The 22,509-nt window shown below is 43.0% G+C and overlaps 1 protein-coding gene across 1 annotated transcript; it reads right to left on the bottom strand.

Annotated features, from left to right (window-relative positions):
• Window positions 1-1,408: 1,408 nt before the first annotated feature.
• On the bottom strand, window positions 1,409-22,294 carry LOC112564107 (neuronal acetylcholine receptor subunit alpha-10-like). Its single transcript, XM_025238711.1, is given in 9 exon segments — window positions 1,409-4,206; window positions 5,942-6,269; window positions 7,660-7,669; window positions 7,672-7,964; window positions 7,967-8,196; window positions 8,963-9,072; window positions 9,690-9,734; window positions 14,671-14,816; window positions 22,063-22,294. Coding segments are annotated over 9 exon segments (1,827 nt in total). The 5' UTR covers window positions 22,112-22,294; the 3' UTR covers window positions 1,409-3,590.
• Between the last annotated feature and the right edge of the window lie 215 nt (window positions 22,295-22,509).

Genomic DNA, 22,509 nt, shown 5'->3' with positions numbered 1-22,509 from the left:
AAAAAGACCGAAAAAACCCAGACATCATTTGGCGACATCATTAGAATCGCGAACCAAGAATGAATATGAGAATGAAAGAAAAAGTAAAACAACTTTTAAACAAGAGCAAATAAAGGCACGAAAGCAAAACAGTGTCTTGGAGCGGTTGTTTTTGTCTTCCTGATGAGGACCAAACATCTCCCTCGGCGAACAGCAGATACAAGTGCTGGAAATGAAATGCTCGAGGCTGAAGCTTTCATACAGCTATGGCTGATTGAAAATCTTCCCATGTGTTGTTGGACAAGTACGAATGAAGCTAGCAAAAAACAAAAAAAAAAAAACAAAACAAAACAAAACCCCAAAACAAACAAACAACAAAAACAAATCAAAACAAACAAAAACAGCTCAGTGCAAAATAACCGAAAACAAAACGAACACGGGATTAGGAAGCAGACGACGTTGTTGATTGTAAAATGGATTTATAGCTAAATCGAAAATAATTTGGACATCAGAGGAAAGCGACTCTACTTTCGGTTTTTTTTTTTTCATTTTTAGTGAGCATAGAAGCGCAGCCTCTGTAAAATCATCAACTTTAGAAAAGTGCAGTCCATTTTTTTGACTCTACAAAGAGCAAAGGCTAAGAATAATGAAGGAGAAGAAAGTCAATTCTGTAGGTTAGTACAGGTACTGAGTGTGTGTTGTATGTAGCACTGTAGGCTTGGTGTGCAGTTAGTCTGAACAAGAGCAGGACGCAGGCGTACAAACACAACAATTTCCAAGAATTCCTTGCGGATGCCCACAAGCAATGATTCCGTTTGCTTCTTGTCCTGTAGAATATTAAGCCTGAAGGCTAACTCCCAAAGAAAGCCATAAAGGTAAACTTTTAGGGCATTCCGGAACTTGAACATTGTTGGGGTTTTTTTTTTCAAATTTATGAGGAAAACCCAAATCCCCTTTACATTAAGATATTGTTAATTTGCACTAAAAGAGCATGCAACAACACGCTCGCGCACACGCATACATGCAATGCATCAAGACCAATTCACGATTCGTGAAAAAAAAACAACCCCAAAAACCCGTAGCATTCAAACATAAAAAATTATAGATGCTGTAAATGTTTCACCGAGATAATTATTTATCTTTTTAGTTAGAGAGAACTGCATTACTTAAAAAAAGACCAATACGACAAGCTTGTAATTTGTGTTACCTGTCTGTAATAACTCCAATAAACAAAATAATAAACAATGATGATTGCTGTTAAAGTGTTTCTGTCTCCAAACATTCATTATCACTCACGGATTTACTCGCTCACTCATCCAATTACTCATACACATGCATTTCATTCGACACTGATATTGAAAACTGAAAAAAATGGCTTTTGACAAAAAAAAAAAAAAATAAAAAAAAAAAAAAAATAAAACAAAAGAAAAAAAACCAGACATAAATATGTAGACAGACGATATAGACTGAAACGTAATAACTTGAGAATAGATGGTGAATGAAAACTGTGGCAAAAATAATTGTTTACTTGTTCTCTCTTCGAACGTATTTCAAGCCTGTGACATGGACAATACATTTTCATAAATAAAAGGGGGAAATGCATTACTTTTAAACATGAGGTGTGCATCATCTGACTTGTAAACATCATACAGCGAGCAGGCATTACTGTTAAACATGCTCAAACATGTGCATGAGACCCCGACCATCAGGAAATGTAGTGTAGACAATGGCTAGTTTCGAACCCTACGATGAGGGAGACGTGCAGGCGATGAGCCAACGAGGCGGCGGCGAGTTCCAGAAGGACCACATGTACAGAAGCAACAGTTGGAATCGATCATCCTGTCCAGAATCCGCCACAACGCGATTCCAGGAGAGAAAGAGGCATTCATCTGTAAACTGCGGTGTGGGCGGGAGAAAACTGTGGCGGAAGTCAGTGATGCGCACACAGGAGTTCACAGTGCGCATGCGCAGGACTAGAAGAATCTCTCTCTCTCCCCCCAACCTCACAGTAATAAGAGACAAGGGAAATTTACTGCATCTTCAGGTGTTGGTGGACAGGTGTACAAGCTTGTAAACAACGGAGACTTGAGTTCTACGCCAGAGAAGACCAAACAGAAGGAAGTCTAGAACAGAAGAAAGATGAAAAGGAGAAAGTCAAAAGCCAGAGGAGGAAGATTACAACCTTACAATACAAGCATGAAATGGCAAATGAAAGGCATTGGATTGAAAAATACTGATAATAGTAAACCTGCAATATCAGTAGTGTATGCTACTTTGGTCCTTGGAGAGAGATTGGGATGTGAAGAGTATGCCAAGATTGTCTTTACTCTGGAAAGTCACATTTTGTAGCCATCATGATTCAGTCATCGAATGGAACCAGAACAACACCTGACAAATACTCACAGAACTGACACCTTGTCTTCAAAATTTAATTTTCTCTTCTGTTCTCGCTTTCTTTATCGTCGTCTAGCAGCAGTAGTTGTGAGGGTGATGCTGATCTGGTGACATGTGCCTATGAGTTTAATAATTTATACCAATTTAACAACATTAAACCTAACTACACAATAATACCCTTAATATGAAATGAATGGATTTTGAATGTCTGTACGTGCGTGTGTAGAGGCGAGATTGTGGGTGTACAGCTTTATTCCAACGATTTGGACATGAGTAGCGATGTGGACTACTCCGAGCTGTTCTTTTAAAAAATAGAAAATATTTCATTTCAAGACACTAATTTAAAACTCTGAGAAGATAACCCTCCCATCACCCCTTCATTTCATAAAAGAAACTTCAACCAGAAATCCGATTCATGATTCAGGTTGGAAACATGGATACAGTTTCCTCGTCATGACAACGGCGAAAGGGAGATCAAAAACTGAGGGGAGTTAATTAGACACGTTCGTATTCCAGCACAACCTCTCAGATTTAATCAATTTGTATTCGCGGGTCAGAATGTCAGTTTTTCAAGAGTTGCGTCTCAAAGCGACCGACGAGGGGACTATTCGCTCAGATTACTATCTTAGAAATAAACCCAGTCGGACGGGTCTTTAAAAAACTAAAAGAAGTGTGTACTCAACTAAAAACCTATATTTACATACCGTGGTATTGGTGGTGGGGAAATATACATCCTCGTCACCACTATAAACAAGTTTATTGTAGTTTTCGTCTTAAAGGAGAAACAGAAAAACACCTTTCTGGCTTTCCAGAACAGAGCAAGATTGAACCTTCACTGGAAACGTGGAGAGATGGGCAGCGTGTGTAGACAGCTTTTTCAAGAAGACAGGCTGAGAGGTGTGGTCCCAGAAAATCCCTATGAATGTGACGAAGCTTTTTAATAAAAGTCTGTTCCATTCACACTAGCGAACGCGTGCATATCTCCGTACACAAGCAACAAGCGAGTGCGATAAGGTCGTGTGGTTTTGCGAAGTCCGCATCACAGGTCGTCCTGCCAGGACGCGCACACCGCAACGGAAGTATCCTTTTCAAAACTGATAATTCTGTCGGTAGTCTGGATGATTTGTTTGCCCTTGCTGGACAAAAAATAATCCCATCCCCCCACAAAAATCACCGTGGAGGACACAGCATCAGTCTGGACGAACTGCATTCCCGGGTCACACTTTGGCGGAAGGTGGAGACTGGAAGAGGACCACGCCAGTGATGGTGACAGTGGCAGTGACGAAGCATACGAGCAGAACTCTGTCAGCAATCAACGCCACCTGCTGCCACTCGAGCTTGATGACTTCACGCTTGTCCTGCTCCATCAGGCGAATCTCGTTTCTCTCGATCGTCTGGTTCACTCGCTGCAACACGCGGGAAAACTGCAGCTCGAAAGGGTCGCCTTGACCCAGGCTGCCGCTCCCACCGCCCGAAGGAGGCGAGGAAACATTGTTGATGGACTGGCGCATGCGCTGTAGACCGGACACCATCTCCCCGGTTGCCCCTGGGGAGGAGTGTGAGGTTTCGGTCTCCAACTTGACGTCCAGTCGCGACATGTTGAGATGCTCCGACGGCTGCTTGTGGTCCTGGAACAGCAAACATGAGAATCTGCATAGCTGCTCGACAAAACAGAACTTTGTACAAATGAAAAAAGGCTTCCTTTTATGGATATAATTAAAAGAAAACACACAAAATTTCCATGGCATCGCCCCTTTACAAAGTACACTAAGTTCCACTCTCACCCAATCTTCCCCATGTTCTATTCTGAGAGTCCAAGCAGAGCACCATGACCTACTCCATTAAGTAAAAAACCCTCGAACTCGAAATAGTTTTAATGATAATAAGACTGATAGGTCACACAACAGTGTCCGTGAAAGCAAGCAGAAATTAAAAACTTTAATATTATTGGTACTGGAGTATTTAAAGACTTAGTAGGGTGCAATTTTTATGGTTGGGTAAAGACCGGTGCATTTATTAGTTTACAAAATATAAATGAATAGTTTCCTTCCGCTCTCCAGGACACACGCCTGCAAGCATCACCACGAGTAGATACAGAGGTCAAAGACACTGACGTCACGATTGTACATGGAGACGTTTACGTTACCAAGGCTGCAGCTAATCGGACCGTGTGTTTAAGCGTATCTGTGGACAAACATGACACCACGAGTGTGACCTCCGCTTGTTCAGGATGTTTGTAGGCGTGCATCTCGAGAACCGAATCGCGGTAGAGTATTATCCCCAATTTTTGTGTGTGTGTAAGGCAAGGGGTCCCCATCTTGCAGTGAGCTTTATCAAAAACATTATTTGACTGCAGTGGGTTGGGGGCAGGGGGCGAAAAGAGCTAAGCACGAACTTACACTAATCGTCGAAGCCTCGGTGTCGCTCTGTGGCGCCATCATGTAGCGAATGTAGGAGGAGTTGCCCGCAGCGCCGTTACATTCGGGAGCGAACTGCAAGACATGTGAAGCAGTCCATATGCAGCAGGCTTCGTAGTGGCTCTCTACGATTGTTTCACACTGATTTCACACTGTTTTATCATGTGTTACTTACAGAACCGAGTTTATTTGAGTGTTTTCTTATGCATATCATTGAGCGTAACTGTGTAGAAAAATATGTGTTTGTGCGTGCGGGTTCTTTTGGTGCCCACATATCCTGTTAATATATATAAAAATAGCTTTTGGACGCATGTTAGGTTACCATAAAACAAAGCAAATTTTTTTTTTCTGTCTCCATGTTTCGTCCTTGTTTACGGAAACTCTAACTAGACACTAGAGCACGTCCCCTTGTCTCTCAGTAAGCTGGCGATAACATGTTTCTGTCCTGCAAGAGAGAACCTGATCAAGTCTTTTCCTGAAACCGGTTTAGTTAAAAATTACTGCGTCTGGCATTGATGGAGGGTTGCAATAAATGTTTCTGCTTTTAGCAGAATATGGTAACCGTAGACGTTACTGAACAAACTGTGTGGGTGGGAGTGTGAAGGAAGAATGGAGGTGGGGACACCAGCCTTTGTGTTCTAATATTTTAAAGAAAAAGTTTAGGAACAAGGAAAGCGATTCAGGTTTCGGCCATTTTCCTAAACGCTTCAGAAAGTGTTTTCCACAGGTTAAATGGCATGATGTCACTTCCAAAACTAAATAGACTTGATTGATCAGAAATGCTAAGGTTTCACACAATATCACAGCAAAATACAAAATTTGTTAAGTATAGGAAAAAACTTTACACAGAAGTTCATTAAAATATTGAATTTAAGGTATGAATAGTTTTTTTTTTACTTTAATTACTTAAAACCCGACATGTGTGATATGCGCAGGGAATGAATTTACAGGGAATGAATGTTTCAAGGAAGTGACAGACTGCTGAAATCTTAAATTCTTTAATGTTCTTACCAGGCCGATGAGTTTTCATGGCAAGAGTAAAAACAACCTCAAACCAGAACCAAACCAGAGTGAGGTATTTAAAGATGATTTGGATTAGGGGGGTAAAATCTGCTTCAAATTCTTAAGAAGAACCATGAAGGTTTGCTTACTTGCCTGGCTGTCTGTCTTTCTGTAAATGTTTTGCGAAAGCTACGAAGAGCTGAAAGCAAGCGCAAGCCATTCGTGATAAATAAGGGAAGACGGGTAGAGAAGGGAAGTAATTTGCCTTCATGGGAAGGCTACTCACCACAGATGGCCCCTCTGGCATTGAACTCTCGACGCGGATGCAAAAGATCCTGGCCAAGAAGCGGAAGCAGATCATCTTGACGACTGCAGGCACTTCCTTGCCGCGCACGCCTTTGTGGTGAATGTTGAGGGTGAAGACGGTCATACCAGTAGCGAAGGAGACAATGAAGATTGTCATCCCGTAGTAGATGCCTGCAGAACATTTCAGGTGCTTCAGTTCTGAACTTCAAACATGCATACATCAGGACAGTTCCGAAGTTCACCATCTCTCTACCGACGACGATGAAAACAGAGACGGGTGGATGGATGATCGGCACTCATGTCCTTTTCTATAATCATGTCGCGCAACCCAGTGACATCCCTGACATGACAATCTTATTTTTCAAAGAGTTCTGGAGGACATTTAACCAGTGAATGATGCTAGTTGTGTTTTCTGTCGCAGTCAGTTGATGAAGAGACAAAACAGATAAACAGACAGAAAGACCGGATGGATGATGGATGGATATGACAGTTTATAAGAAACTAGTGGGTAGAAAATGGATGGAAGACACGGAAAGTAAAGCAACAATAACCATTTTCTGAAGGCAAGAAGATAAACAAACGACCGCGACCGGAAATGTTTGCTGCGCCGTTGTTATCGCGGAAAATCACGAGATCGCGCGAGAAAGCGTTACTAAGAAATAGTGCACACTCGCGGAACTAGAAACCAAAGAGAGTGAACACATCTCCAGTTAATCAGAATGGACAGGCAGTCAGCTCAGTCCGTGAGAAGACGAGATAGTCTCGCGTTGCACTTAACTATAGCTATTCATCGGAGTTCGATCGAGGGTTACGATTCTGCTCTGGGTATTGGACGGAAAAATATTTGCTTTGCCGAAATGGGGAACGCTGCAAGTCAAATATTACTCAAAGGATAAATGAACTACAGGGGACAAGACTTACGTATGAAAAATAAACCTTCTTTAAAGATCTGAATCAACAGGAGAAATTCTATAGGCAGTGTTCATCTCGAGGGTGGCACTGAGAAATAAATGTCATTTCTTTAATCCTTGCTCTGACCTAAAAGCGGCTGATGCCAGAACTCGTCTCCCTACCAAACCCAGAGAGGGAATGATAAGGAAGTGGTCAATAAGTTAGAACACTGCGAGGATGGAATATCATGGGTTCAAATCTCATCTCGGGTGTGATAGTTTTTCTTTGCAGGTGATACTAGTTTACATGGCAGCAACACGACCCTAGCTGATGGCTCGGCACAAGACTTCAATACAATGCCCATCCCTCTCTTTCTCTGACACACACACAGACTGAATTATCAGGAGACCTTACAGACTTAGGCTCAGTCTCTACACACTTGACCTGACCTGAGGAGGTCTCAAAAAAATGAACTACTAAACTCAATTACAACAGACTTTGGCCACTAACAACAATCTCCTACCTCACTCGCCTCAACTTCCCCTTCACTCAGGCAATCGGAGGGCTGACAATCATCTACCCACCCCCGTCACCATCCTAAAAAAAGTTATCAAAGATGTCAATCGTTGACAGTTGTGTCCTCCTAACGAACTCACATGCACTCACTCACCTATGAGCGGGAGACATCAGAGGTCGGGGGCATGTTCTCAGTCACCAGCATCATGAAGACCGTCATGGACAACAGCGTGGTGATGCCCATGGTGACCTTCTCACCCGAGTCGCTGGGGATGTAGAAGCCGAGCAGCGCCACCAGCGTGATGAGGATGCAGGGCAGGATCATGTTGAAGATGTAGAAGAGCGGCCGCCGTCTGATGAGGATGTGGCAGGTGATGTCCGGGTACGGCTCGGCGCAGCACGAGTACACCTTGACATTTCGTTCCACCCGCAAGTACACCAGCTGCCACTCGCTGTTGGGATGTAGTTGGAGATGTCGCCCTCCGGGGAGTTGATGATGAGGTTGATGTTGAACCCGTCGTAGGTCCACGACGCGAAGAGCATGGAGCAGTTCTGGACGTCGAAGGGGAAGTAACGCACATCGATAGGGCAAGAGGACTTGAAGATGACCATGGACAGCCAAGTCACATTGCCGTCTGCAGTCACGATGACGTTAGTGCTGATCGACGAGAAGAACGACGACACGTCAGCGCTGGAAAAAAAATGTTTAAAGTTAAAATACAGTTAAAAATGTTTACAGTTGAAGGATGTTGATGTTGATCGACTTGATTAGCTGACTTAGATTCAGTGAGTGACCAATGGGTGACTGAGGAGGAGATGACTTTCAAAGAACAGACGGATAACAGCTTAATAATATTGAAAGCGGCTAAAAATTTAACTTCGGATGCTATACAGGACACGTTGAGCTTTAAAAAAAAATGTAGAAAAGACGTAGGTGTTATTCAACTTAACTGGCTGATCTGATTTCAGTAGGTGGCGAACGTGTATGGGAGAGAACAACAAACTTCTAATCTTACAGCTCAGCTGCCACTAATCAATTCAAGTCTCAAATGAAAAAAATTCCGCAACACCTTGCACAGGGGTACAGACTGCATGGGAGTAAGGTTTTTTTTTTTCTAAAGACGCCTCTTCAGTTTTTCAATCATGTGCTAAGGAAGCTGCCACTTTCTTGACTTTGCATACTTTTTTCAAGTGAGCGAAATAGCCGATGAATTTTCTCGACATATTTCAAGACAAACAGATGTCTGTCAGCTTTTGACAAATCTCTTTTAGTGAATTTCTGTATTCGGTGTTCCTGATGCGTTTCACGGTGCTATACCTATAACATTGCTGCAACTGGTATTGGCCGGGGTATTGCTGCATATGGCGGACTTGTGGTGTGGCTGCACATGGTATATTTGTGGTATTACCTATTTTATTTAAGTCTGTGGTGTGGATGTAAAGAGTAGGTTACGTACTTGTTGTACAGGAGAATGTCAGGTCGCCACACCTCATCATGTGGAAGGCGGATGACTTTGATGCCGCCATACTTGTCAGGATCCCATTGGAGGCCAAAGTCTGTCCAAATCTGAAAATGTCAGGGTTAGCTATCTGTAGAGTAAGTAGTCGATGAGTGTGGAGGTAAACAACGAATGAGTGAGGGTTTATGAAGTAGTGAATACAAGTAGCTATGGATTAATAAGTTAATACAAGTTCTACGGATTAAGTAGCAAATACACGTAGCTATAAAATATTGACCATAGCTATGGATTGAGTAATTATGACCAGTAGCCATGGATTAAACATCGAATACATGGAGCTACGAGTAGTTATGGATTAAGTAGTTAATACAAGAAGCTTTGGATTAAACATCGATTACATGGAGCTACGAATTGATAAATACACATAACAATGATTTTCATTGTCTAAAATGTGGCTAATGCGAGTAGAATGCATGTTACAGAAATGTGTCCAACCAGTAAAGACTCATTTATTTTGTCATCATAGATGAAATCTTATTATAACTAAATTTTTAAAGTAGTTCGTAGTTATTAAATAATTAGTTAGTAATTAGTAAGTAGTTAGTTAAGTAGTTAGTCTATATTTTGAAGTAAATTACTAACTCGGGTTTCGGGCAGACTGATCAAGTAACATCTAACTATTGCTACTAAACCACTAACTCACTTAATTAAGCCTAGGACTCACCTGGTTAAGCCAGCAGTTGGTTGTGATCACCTGGTTCTTCATATCCTGTAAAAGAAAGCAACCATTAATCCCCAGGTGTTCATTTCTCACCCATGAACCTTTTCATGAATCTTTTTTGATGAATTCTTTTTTCAAAATATACTTAAAGTTACTGTCACTAAGTGATTTTAAAATATTATTTTTCATATGTTATTGATTTATTGTTGTGTTATCTCTGTGTGAAGAAGGTATCCAGGGCAAGGAGTTGCAGTAATCAAGTGTGGATAAACAAACACACAGACAAGATGTTGGTAGAGCGAGTAGACAGAATGTGATGGATGGTGTTGATCTTGCGTAGCTCATAATAGACAGACTGACAGACAGCTGTCACTTGTTTATCATAATAGGCATTACAATATTCATTATTCTTAAAACTCTTAAAGCAGGATCCTCGGACATATCCCCTCAAAGAAAAAAAAAATGGTAGTGTGCGGTTAAGTTAATCAGGCCTCTACAACTAGTCACCACGGACAGAGATGAGTGTTACAGCCGTCAGAATGTTTTTTAGTTTGCTTCTTCCTTCTCTTTTCCGTGACCACCTCCAACTCGTCAACGCGCATGCTCGCTGCAAAATGGCTGGCGGATATCCGCAAAGAAGAGCGTGGATAGAGACTTCTGTTGGGATGAACGACAATAAATCGTCCACGACGATGACAAGGTGAGAAGGAGCAGGAAAAATGCGGCGACTCCGGGGACATTTTCACTAATTACCTTACAATCGATTCAGAAAAGGCCCCGAGGGCCGCGGACACACCGCGTAGCAAGGGACAAGAGGAGATAACCAGAAGGGAGGCAACAAATGCGTAATATTCTGCGATGTGTGTGAGGCGATGGGGGAAGGGGAGACTACTGGGTAGAGCGCCACTCGGAAGACAATATTCAGGATAGTTGGTTATGTGAGCGGGCTGACAAAGGCAGTTGAAAGAAGGGAGAAAAAAAAAAAGAAAAAGGAAGAAGCGATCAAGAAGCATGAACTTTCAAGGTTATTGTCGGGATTGTTTGTGTTTGTGTGTGTGACAACTCTTACATTCAAACTTATACAGTAATGCCTGACCTTTCGCAAGGGTTACATTCCAGAGACCTTTGCGATAAGTGAAAATCCGCGAAGTAAGCGGCTTTATATTTATTTTATTATATACAGACATTAAGGCTTTATAACCCTTTCAACACTCCTATAAACCTTTCCCATTTTTTTATATTTTAATGTCACTTTGGTAAACTTGCTCAAGTGGTGGTGGCGGACAGTACTACGATTCCATTGTGTACCATACTGTATTCATCCGTTAAGACATACCTGTACATATTGTATTTTATTTCGATTTAATTTTCTTTTAATACGTTTAAATTAGAATTTTTATATTAATTTTTTAGGTAAAAATAATTAAAATTATAAATATCATATAAATACCTATATACCGCAAAATTCCTCGATGTAGCGAAAGCTATAGAGAATTAGATATATTTTTTAAAGAAATCCGCAATAAAGTGAGAAGCGATATAGCGAGGGACGACTGTATTTAAAACTAAATTGCATGCAAAGTATACACTCTCACCTACATGTACTTTATCTCTCTTCTATACACAGACATACACGCACACAGACATACATGTACAGGAGCGTGCACGCGTGTTTCGTTGTGTGATATATGTCCGACATGTGTCTGCTATTTGTAGGATATGTCTGTCCTTCCTGAGTCTTTATTTCTCTTCTTCTTCTTCCTCCCCTACAACCGCTTGTAACTTTCTCTTTCATACTCATAACTATCGCTATTTGCTCTCTTTCACAACACAAAACAGTTTTTGTTTAATTTTTGTTTGTTTTTGCCAGCAATCATCAGTAAATCGCTTAACGAATCTGACATTCTATTGAAAACCTTTGCTTTATGTCTGTTCCTATAAAACACTAATGCCGCAAAGTAGAAATTCTCGTTCCGTAATAAGTTGGACACCAAACAATCAAATATTAGAGAGGACCGAAGTCTTTGGGTAGCTGCAATATATCTGTTGCTGCCCAATCATCGTCTGCAAAAAGCTTTTTTATTTTATATTTTTCTTTCTGATTTTATTCCTCTTTTTTTCTCTCCTCCCTTCCTCCTTTTCTTGATTTCCAACATGCTCCAGGAGGTGTGTACACGCCAGCAACCGCATCATCGACCAGGAATCGGAGAGCGGTCGTTTCATTGTTTCTTCTCCATTCCGGTCTGACCTTAAGGGTCACGGGGATGCGGAAGCGCGTGCTTTGAAAGCAGTCAGCAAAGATGTCAGGTACACACAGCCGTACACCACTCGCTGCTTGCCTGACTGACTCTGTGAATAAAGACTGGGGAGTCGGCAACAACACAAGAACAACGTGGAGATGACGGAAGGGATGAAGGAAGGAGGGAAGAATGAAGGCGAGCGAGGGTGGCAACGAAGCGCGTGCAAATGAATCCTGCAGATGTAGCAAGATTGCCGTGTTTTTCCTTCACGCGCCGCCTTTCACCATCAACACGCACGGCGTGTATTTCTTCAGTATTAATTAAAAGCAAAGCTTGCAGTTGTTGGAAGTCATTACGCACGGCTTGTTGTGTGAGGCTATTACGCCTGCATTACTCGCGGTCTGCGCCTCGCTCGGTATTAGAATGAAGGGTTTGTGTCTGCCGAGTACCGAGGACTTGACCGTTGTCAGATGAAAATCACGTGCTTTGCATTGGTTCAGCATGCACGCTGCCCTGTGTCTGCCTACCTGTCACGCCAAAGCTGCAACACACTTTTATGCACGTGCGAACCTTGCATAGAGGTGCGTGCGTGTGTGTGTGTGTGGGTGGGGAGGCAATGAAGTGCCCAACACGGAGCAATCAGCTTAAAAACTGCCGAGAAACCAGTAAAGCCGCCATCATTCTGTAGAGAAAAGGAAAAAAGTCATTAAAGTTGTAACCAAGACCACAGTCAATGGGAGAGGTATGAGTGTTAGTGAGGCTAGGTCGGGTAGACGTACTACAAGTGACGATCGAGGACTGATGCCTTTCTTGCCTGGCAAAGCTGACGGTGATATCATCCTCATCAATCCTCAATCAATCATCATCATCAGCCGGGCCCGGAGGAAGGCAGCCCGCAAGGATCAGCTATTAGGGAAATATATCTTGTAACTCAACCTACTTATTTGCAAATAAGTTTATCCTCGGGTAAACCTGCCAGGGTTCGGCTCACCATCACCAGCCGTTTGTCCAGGAACGCGCCATCTTAATTAAGCTATGAGTTTCAAGGGCAACATTATGTGTCTTACAGCCGGGTTCTTTCCTTCATTATCTATCCCATCATTCCGCTCGCTTTCCTTTCTCCTCCCCGTCTCGTCTGTTGCCTGATGGCGCAGACGATCTATGACCGCTGATGTTCGACATTCGGGCCAGTTGTGGGGCATTCTGTGCCCTATAGATGGATGGATGGGGATCGAGCTGCATGGCAATCCAGTTCACACTGACATACGCTCTGTAGTAACATTGAACCACTTCCTGTAGCAGACCCTGAACTATGCTCTGTAGTACACACTGACACATACCACACAGCTAGTGTATATGCACTAAATCATATTGTATAGCTGTGTGTAAATCATTTCCCTTACTCAATCCCGGTGTGCCGGGGAAAACCCACAAAACAATTGATCCACTTTTTTGTAAGTAAAAAAAGGGCCTTCAGCAAAGAAGTTGCTTGCTTCCAAACAACCACAAAACTGCAAAAATTAAGTGGGAAGACGTGGAGGTAGGAAAACAACAGGAGTTTAAATTATCAAGGAAAACAATTGCGGCCATGTTTCTTGTGGTTGTCGTCGTCAAAGAAAGTAACCGCTGTTGTCTGCCTCGGTGCAAGATGATGCTGGATGATGGAGTTCAAATTGTCGGTATCTATACATACGAGCATCTGTCGTTCTACGTGAAGGTGGAAGTGGGCAGGCACGTGACCCCACCCCCCTCTTGTTAGACGAAGTGACGATGGAAGCAGGCCACGTGGTCTTCGGGTTATCAACCGGAAAGGCAACGACTGCGCATGCTCACTGCTGACGTCAGATGGTCAGCGGGAGCTTGAACAACGACCGGAAATACTGGAGAGCAGGTCGGGCAGACTGCTGTGGGCAACAACCCTAAACTGCTGGCTGGTGATCTGAGAGGCCGGCTTGTGGGGATCTCTGTGACAATTAGAGACGAGCGCGATAATTAACAGCCTGCAACTGGCGGCCCATGGCAGGCTCACAGTGCCATCGCTCCTTGTGACAGGCTGCCACGTGACAGACTTACAAGGACAGGCTCCCAGTGACAGACCCGCAATGGCAGGTCTCGCACAACAGTGACGTCATCTCAAGGCCCGTTACAACCGTAGCCAAAGTTGTAATCGCGCCAAGAACATGGTCTAACGCCTAAAGCAAGTCAATAACAGATTTTGCTTCACCTTTTCAAACGAAATCTACTTCTTGCCTGATGTCACGCGATTTCTTTCTACGAAAATCAGAGCAGGAAATGAAAAAGTTTACTTTTTTTCTTGCAGAGAAAATATTTCGAACGATATGTTCCGCACTTGTAGCACACCGTATTTAATGATTAGTGTGGCTATGAACTTCCCTCAGGGACTTGGATTTTTTTATCCATGCTGGTTAGAAAGTCTCAATCTGGATTTCCTTGAAAATTATAGCCGGATGTCATCATGCGTTGCCAAACCTATTACAGCGGATGTCGTTTTAATATCAAAAATCCTTTGTAATGGATTTGACAAATGTAACAAACATGAACGAACAAAAATAAAAACCTTAACCTAATAAGTAATGTCAATGTGTACATGAAGATAAACAAAGAAACTATACCAAGGTCTTAGCAAGTATAGTAGTATCACACTCTAGGCGTTTACTTTTAATAAAGTTTTGTCTGGCAACAGCAGGATGAACAGAAAAGCTAGAAGTACGTTCTTTACTGACCACGTCGATGATCTGTGCCAGAGCGAGGCCGAAGGTCACGTTGAGAGCCTCGGAGTGGTTACGTGAGGGTCGCACACGCTTGTCGTAGCCCATGAGCAGGTCCCGCACCAGTCGGTACTCGTACTCGTCACACAGCACTCGGGGCACTGCAAACGTCAGAAAAAGAGAAACTCAGTAACTGCCATCACCAACGTATTACTGGACTGCTGGCGGACGACTTTTTCAGTTAACTACCAAAACGAGGCAGGAGTGTACAAAGCTTCCGGTTTAGTCACATTCTTTGTTAAGGCTCGCCGAGACTAACAGCGGAGAACTTCGCAAGAGGCTAAGCGTTGGTCTCGGCAGACAGCAATCCACCTAAACACATCCGTGGTGTTCATGTCTGGCTCCCGGCGTCGCAGTGAACTTCTTTGCCAATCAAAAGCTGTTTTAATGTCTTGATTGCCGGTTTTTTTTTTTTTTTTTTTAAAAAAGTTTTTGAAAAAAAGTTTTCATGGCAGTATTACTTGATTACAAGGCTGGAAACAAAAAATGCTAAGTATGGTGAACGACGGAGGTATCACCCTGCACCAGAACAGGTGACTACGCACCACAGACTCAAGCATGACTTAGGTCTGACACATACATACAAACACGTATTGAGCTCGCCTCCGTGTGGGGAATGAGATAAATCACAGATACATCCACTGACCACAGACTAAGAAGTTAAGAAAAGTTAAACACACAAACAAACTTCAGACTGACAGAGATCGAGAAAACAAAAAGGAAACAAGGAGAGACGACTCTGCAACTACCAAATTCAGAAAGGACTGTAACTGGGAGAGGTGACTGATCGAAAACACCGTTTCGTCTCGCGACTTTAAAAATCTCTTTGAAGGGCCCGTAGCACAGACACCCACCAGACTTCGATTGGGGCCTTTAGCTTTTATTGGTGTTGCATACTTAATAAGACATCCTGATCCAATTTGCCAGGGAATAGTGGATCGGCTTGCAGGATCCCTGGCGATTACTTAAAATTACCAGGCTGGATTTTTGCGGTCTACCCCATGCTCTTTTTCTTCACCTATTCTCAGGGGGTGCGACTGGATTTAATTTGAATCTCCAGGGCAAAGAAAGAGCAACAATCTCCTTGACTCGGGATATTTTGTCACAGAAAAGCTTTGGGCATTTTCAATTACGTGGGCCAACTCGCCAATAATCTGAGAAAATGGGCGAAACCATCGATCTCCTAGTTATGGAACCTCACTCCAGCGACCGTTCTATTACCAGACGTAACAAGAGTGTACGGTGACGTTATCGTGGGTTACGTTTGCCTGAGCAACGTGACAGCAACGTCGTCCTCTACGTGTCATGTAACGATGTCTGTTTTTTAACCTTACTTTTTTTTTCTTCACGCATTCCAGTGTGGTTGTGAGCTCAGTTCGCTGCACATAAAGACTACAGACGAACCGACAGTCTACTACACTAGAAACATAAGCAAACAGGTAACGATACTTTGAAAAAGATGAATACAGAATTGAGGAGTGAGTGGGGCAGTACTTTTGAAGAAATAAGTTTTGAGGCTGGATTTGAAGGTAACACAGTTCAAAGGAAAAGAGACAACGAACTCTAAACAGTGGAGCCTGAATTTCTCTCGTCTGATGCGTGGCACAGAGAGGAAAGTGTCAATGAACAACCCTTTTGTGGTCAAGTTTCGCAATACCACTTAACATCGAAATAAAATAAAGATTTTATCCAAACATGTGGTGAGACACAACTAACATTGTAAGGTAGGGGGAAGAGAACTCATGATTGCTTGGCCATACAATGTGTTTGGGATGTCCTGCCACCAGACTTTCTCAATTACGTGGCTCCAATCCTTGTCGAGAAAGGTCCTCACTCCATCATGGCGTCCTTGTAATCCGCTGTTGTCCGGGCCCCAAGTCAATTTTCCGTTCCTACAAATCATTGTTTCATTCTGCTCACCCTAAATCATTTAGCTGTTCCCCTGAATCAGTCTTCAGGCCGCAATTTTTCAAGAACTGTTTTCTTCCGTGCGTTTTAAAAGGCGATGATTCTCTTAAGAGTAAAAAGAAAATTGTTACGAAACAGCCTTCTACAAAATAATGTTAACACATCGTTATCAGTGCTGCCGCCACGAGCTTCATCCTTTTTTTTGTCATTTTAATCCGGCTGCGATGTCTCTCAGCAAGTTTATCTTCCTGACAACTCTGTTCATGTATAATGTGTCCAATGAGCTGCCTAAATATACGACCACGTGACATGCTACTGGGTGGAATGGAAACCTCGTTATATTGTTAGATTGAGAACATTGCTCGATTAATTAAGACTTAAGACAGCTTGTGTTGCTGTAATGTAACCGGGGAAAAAGAAAAGAGAACAGAAAGAAGGAAACAGAATGGTTCTAGTCGAATGTTCACGGAATACCGTTTAGTTGTTACCCTGTGTACCTCCGAGTTACTTTGTAGTGAGAGTGTGTGAGAGAGAGAGATGGAGAGAGACTGTTTTGGCCTCACCAATTGTTGACATAAGACATAATGGCGAGAAAATAAAAGCAATAATGACTCAAAATGGGAAAAAACATTCAGTTTCAAAGTATATACACATATACCTCTATGAGACCCTTCTATATACTCTCCCACTACATACATAGAGTTTTAAGCAGAATAACGCGAAAGGAAGAAAAAAAGATGGAGGAAGAGAAAGAGCAGTAATACAATCCATCATGTCCACGATCCACAAATTTCAAACGCTCGGAAAAGTTTTTCATTTTGTAAATGAAGGCAGACGGAGGAAGCAGCAGGAAATCTCTCTGTGATTCGCAGCTCTTTGGTGTCGTGCAGCTAGCCGGCCTATTAGTTCCTGAGCTCGCCATCGTCAAAGGGATTCGTCCTGTGAAATTTACACATTCGACCATTCTTTTATTTTCTTTTTGAGTTCCTTGCTGGACATCACTACTAACAGACGCCAGCTGTTGTCTTTAAGTCGTTATAAAAGAGATCCAAAGAAACAGGTCCTCCCCCCTTTCATTTTTTTCGGTCAGAACCCGTAAACGAGCTTCCATGATCAATGGCAGAAACGTTTCTTTAAAGCTTCTAAGATGCCTCGAGAAAAATTAACCAGTTGAGCTCATCTGTGGTGGGTTGCATGAATGTTTGTGGGATCTTTTTTGCACATGGAAGAGCCCAGAGGTGTGCACGGGACTTGCAACACATTTACGTGTGGACAGAATCTTAAGAACGGATTTAATCGTCAAGAAGGAGAAATCATAGAAAGGACCATTCACGGATTTTCCGAGTCCTTCAAGCAACGTGTGCCAAAAATGTGTTTTAAATGTTTCTTGGGTGGATTTTCTGAACTTGATTGAATTAAGATAAGTCTCTAGAAATACTGTCTGTCCACAATGATTTGCACACCCACGGCTGCTCCACATCCATACAAGATCATACAGTGAACGACAGACAGGCGCTCACATGATGTCTCCTTGTCAAGAGCTGCTCTTTCATATCAGTTTGGTCAGGCAAAGGAAGATCATGGAAGAATCTTCCATGGAGGGAAGATGTAGAGGGATCATGGAACTTTGAGGAAGATCTTTTGGTGATAGCAAGTTGGTGGCAGCCTTCAAGCGCGACCCCGTATCTATCTTATCAGGATACGAAGAGTTTTAAACTGTTGTCTGCCCCAACCCTTCACCCAACCCTCCTTCCCTAACTTCCATGCACCATGGTCCATAAGACGGCGCAGTCAAGCATGTAGAAGATAGCCCGTGTTCAGTGCTCATTGCTACCTCTGTCCTTCTTCTGTCTCTCTCGGTTCTTATATCTGATCTTTTGTCTCCTCTTTTTTCTTAAACTTTCTTTCTTTTTCGTGTGGCCATTATTTTTCATTTCGAGATCTGATGGGTATTCTCCAAGGTCTGATAGATGGCGTGTGGATCAGTCTAACCTTCAGTCAGAGAGATAATCAAGAGTCATCCGCATCATTATCTACCTCAAGAACTTGGGCGTCTGCATGTCCGAGCATGCGCAAAGACAAAGGTCACGTTGATGTAAGATACCAAGCTGGAGGTCAGAATTAACAAACTACGATCGTCAGTGTATGAACAAGTCACTCTCATCATTTCCTGACACATTAAAAAAAAAAAAAGAAAGGCAAATCAATCGACTTCCAACATTCACCTGACAAAGAACGGTCGCTTCATCTTCAAAAGCGAACCGTCCGTGAGGCGACACAAGAAGTAGTACAAGAAACCCTTCGGGCGTCCAGCTGCGAAAATAGCACTTCACCCTCTGACTATTTCGTCCTCGTTCACATCAACTCCCTTGTCTTCTGCACGTTTGTTTGCGCAGAAAAGATTTTTTCTGCCTTTTCTCGAGCAGCCTCGTCGCCGTTCCCAGCACTCTCGAGCATCGGGATCCCAGCTAATGATGGTCGGCTCGTTGTTGGCTCGTCAAGCTCATCGTTAGGATCATAGCTGGGGCCACGGCGGCGAGCAAACACAGCCTATTGACATCTTCCCGAGGCCGGGACTTGCCTTGCCTTCTGACCGGTCCCCTCGAGAGATGCGACCCGACACGGTTCTGTGGCCACGGAGAGTCTCGTGGTACGTATATACACTTCACGCGCGCCTGCTGCACGCCACCCGGGGTGTGTGCGTCAAGTGCTTGCGTTCACTTTGAGGTGCACTGGCATTCTGGTCGCCTTCTGTGTGAGTTTGTATCACGTGTGAACAGGTCCGTTTGCATTCAGGCTGAAGGGTGTCACTCGGAGATAAGAGAAAACCCAAGTTTGCTGGAGTGATGGAATCGATCCTACATTACTCCGTGAAAACCGAAAACCCAATATTATGTGCCAATACTTGCGTACAGGTTTCAGCTCATGATTTGTTTGCCATGGTTACTGGATTATGACTCGGTGACAGCAACATTGACTCTCTACAGAAGGAACTGGGACACAGCCTTTCACAACTACCCATGCGTCCTCAAATCATATTTGAAATTATTCTAATTATCGCGAGGTAGCTCTGATTTCTCTCCAATCCTCTAACAATTTTGTTTGTAGTCTTTAGTAGTATTTGGGTTTATGTAAAATATTCCCCAGACTACAAGACCAAGTCTAAATTTTGTTATCCTTTGACCTCACATCAGGTGACAACGAAGAAAATTTCCCAAGCTTCAACTTAACATTACTAAAAGCAAAAAGAGATCAACATTACAGATGTGAAACAAGGGCATGTTTTTGTTGTGAAGATTCAGCCAATGGGATAACTGGGACCATATCTTAGTTAGGGGTAATCCCTAATTAAACCTGACATCATAGTTTTAACCTCTTTCTATGGCGGTAAGTTGTGTCCATCTCCAGAACTGGAGTAGGTCTTCACCCAGATTTGGACAAACAGCTTCTGGCACTGAGCTTTACCTACTTCATCATTAAAAAAATTAATCATTTTGTACCCGACGAGAGCTTTAAACTGTCCGTCCTATGAGCGAGCCCGTAGTGTACTTTTTCTGTTGGCCCATTTCTGACCTGCTTATTATGGTCTGTAAAGGCGTTCGACTAGTTAGGTTTGTACACACTACAAACATCCCTTTCACACTGGTCATCCAAAGTCGGGTTTGCCTTGCTTTTCTTCTTGCTGTTTACTTTTGTGGACCCTGTCTGCGGCAAGTTATAATTACGGGAGTGGGACAGGCGAGGGGTGGGCGGGGTGTGTGTCGGGTGGAGGGACGCTCGTTATCCCTGACTGACCGTAATACGTATTATTCCTGCCTGCGCTATCGATGCAGCAAACTAATTCTTGTAATTCAAGTGAACATGGCCTCTTGGGATCGTGTTGGGGGGATCAATGAAGTTCGATTAGAGCTATGTACAAATGCCCTTCTGCAGTCTTGATGTAACCCGACAGCCCATTGAAAGTTCTCAATTCTCGCCTCAAAGCACTTTTGAGCACGATGGAAGCTCGCGTTTGGCCAGTTTGCAAGGAGAAAAAAACAAAGCTGCTTGCGAAATAAATGGTTGAAAAGAGCTTCAGTTGCAAACGGATCTCAACCCGTTTTCGACTGTTTGTTTGAGAGGTTTTTTTCTTGAATAATGTGTCATTATGTCAGCATGCTTGGGTGCGTGGGATCGACGTACCCCGAGAGGGATGGGGAAGAAAAAGAAGGGGAGAGTGAGATGCAGAGAGAGAGAGAGAGGGGGAGAGAAAGATTGAGAGGCGTAAGAAAAGTCTCACATTTAAAACAACAAATTTGCAAACAGTGCTTCTTTAACCATATTCCCCACTTACAGAAACTTAGAAGGGCAAGTAAAAACTGAATTGGAAATGAAATGTAGAGAGAAAAATTAATCGCTACTCGACTGATTCATGTGCTAAACACAACAGGTGTTTGGAGTTTCTTCTGCACACCTTTCAGTCTCGTAAGCTGTAAGAAGAGTCTCACACCAAAAGAATCTGACCACACATTTCAGCTCATGAAAAAAAAGTTCAAAGGAAAAGGCTTCATGTGTTAAAATAAATGGGCTGCGTTCACAATAAAATATTAATTCAGCATGCTCACATATTACAAAGTCCTTTCGTTCACACGATACTAGCACAAGCATTAAAAAGTACAAAAAAGTGTCCGTAACCATGTCAGTGACGTATATGGATAAAGCTACTATGTCGGTGACGTAGATGGATAAAGCTACTGTGGCAGTGACGTATATGGATAAAGCTACTATGCCAGTGACGTATATGGACACAGCCATTGTGTCAGCGACGTACGTGCATACAAATATTCTGTCAGTGAAGTACATGGATATAGTAATGCCCGTGACGTCCATGGTCACCCCTATCTTTCATTGCTGCGGCCTGCTCATGTAGTTTGACGACACAAGCAATGTGCACTTCAAACACGTGACTTAAAAAATATATCGTTCTGAACATTTCAATGTGTTAAGCATGGATATCTCCAATGGAGGGCTGTTCCTCAATTAAAAAAATTAGTATCTTGTTATGAAGTGGACATTAATTGGAAAAACGTTACGCTCTGGTTGGGCTTAAGTTATAACATAATTATTTATTATTCAATTTATTATTTAATTAATTATTATTATTACATAGATATTATCATAAAGCATTAGATGCCACTCATACAATAAATGACAAGAAACATCAACAGTGGAGTCTAAGAGCGTAGGAGTGAAGGAGAGAAAGAGGAGGACAACAAACAGTGCTTGAAAGCATTGCAAGAGAGATTGTATTAAAAATTCACAGGATGAGAAAGAGAGTTGAAACCAATTTTCATCATGTTGATAGGATGCGTGCGTGGAAAAGAAAAGTACCTGAGGTCACAGGACAGTAGGAGTACGAGAGAGAAGACACTGAACACACACACAAACACACAAACACACCTGCGAAGAGCGCGGCGACCAGGCCAGCTAGCAGCAGCCGAACGCCCATATTGGATGTTGACCACCACGCTCAGCATCTTGACGTCAGCATAGTCCTGCTCCCACTTCCTGTCGTCTTCCACTCGTCCTTTGTCCTTTCCAAGCTCCGGGATCGTGGTCAGCGGTGCACCGAGCTCAGCATCGCCAGCCAGGAGCCAGACTCTACAGACTGCTGACCCCTCGCCTCCCCCACACAAGATGTCAGCTGCTTCCAGTCCCAGACTTGCACACCCCACAAACAATCACCATCTGCCTGCCTGCTCCACACTTCACAGCCTCCAAGTCTTATCATTGGCTACATCAGATGATATTGGAATTCGACAACTCCCCTACCTTGCCTGTCGTGCCGGTCAGCCATATAGCGGATTTGACAGACCACTGGTCGCTGAGTTTTATTACAGCTGAGTT

This window comes from Pomacea canaliculata, linkage group LG5 (genome assembly GCF_003073045.1).
Source record: "Pomacea canaliculata isolate SZHN2017 linkage group LG5, ASM307304v1, whole genome shotgun sequence".
NCBI lineage: Eukaryota > Metazoa > Mollusca > Gastropoda > Architaenioglossa > Ampullariidae > Pomacea > Pomacea canaliculata.
This window is presented reverse-complemented; position numbering and strand designations above follow the sequence as displayed.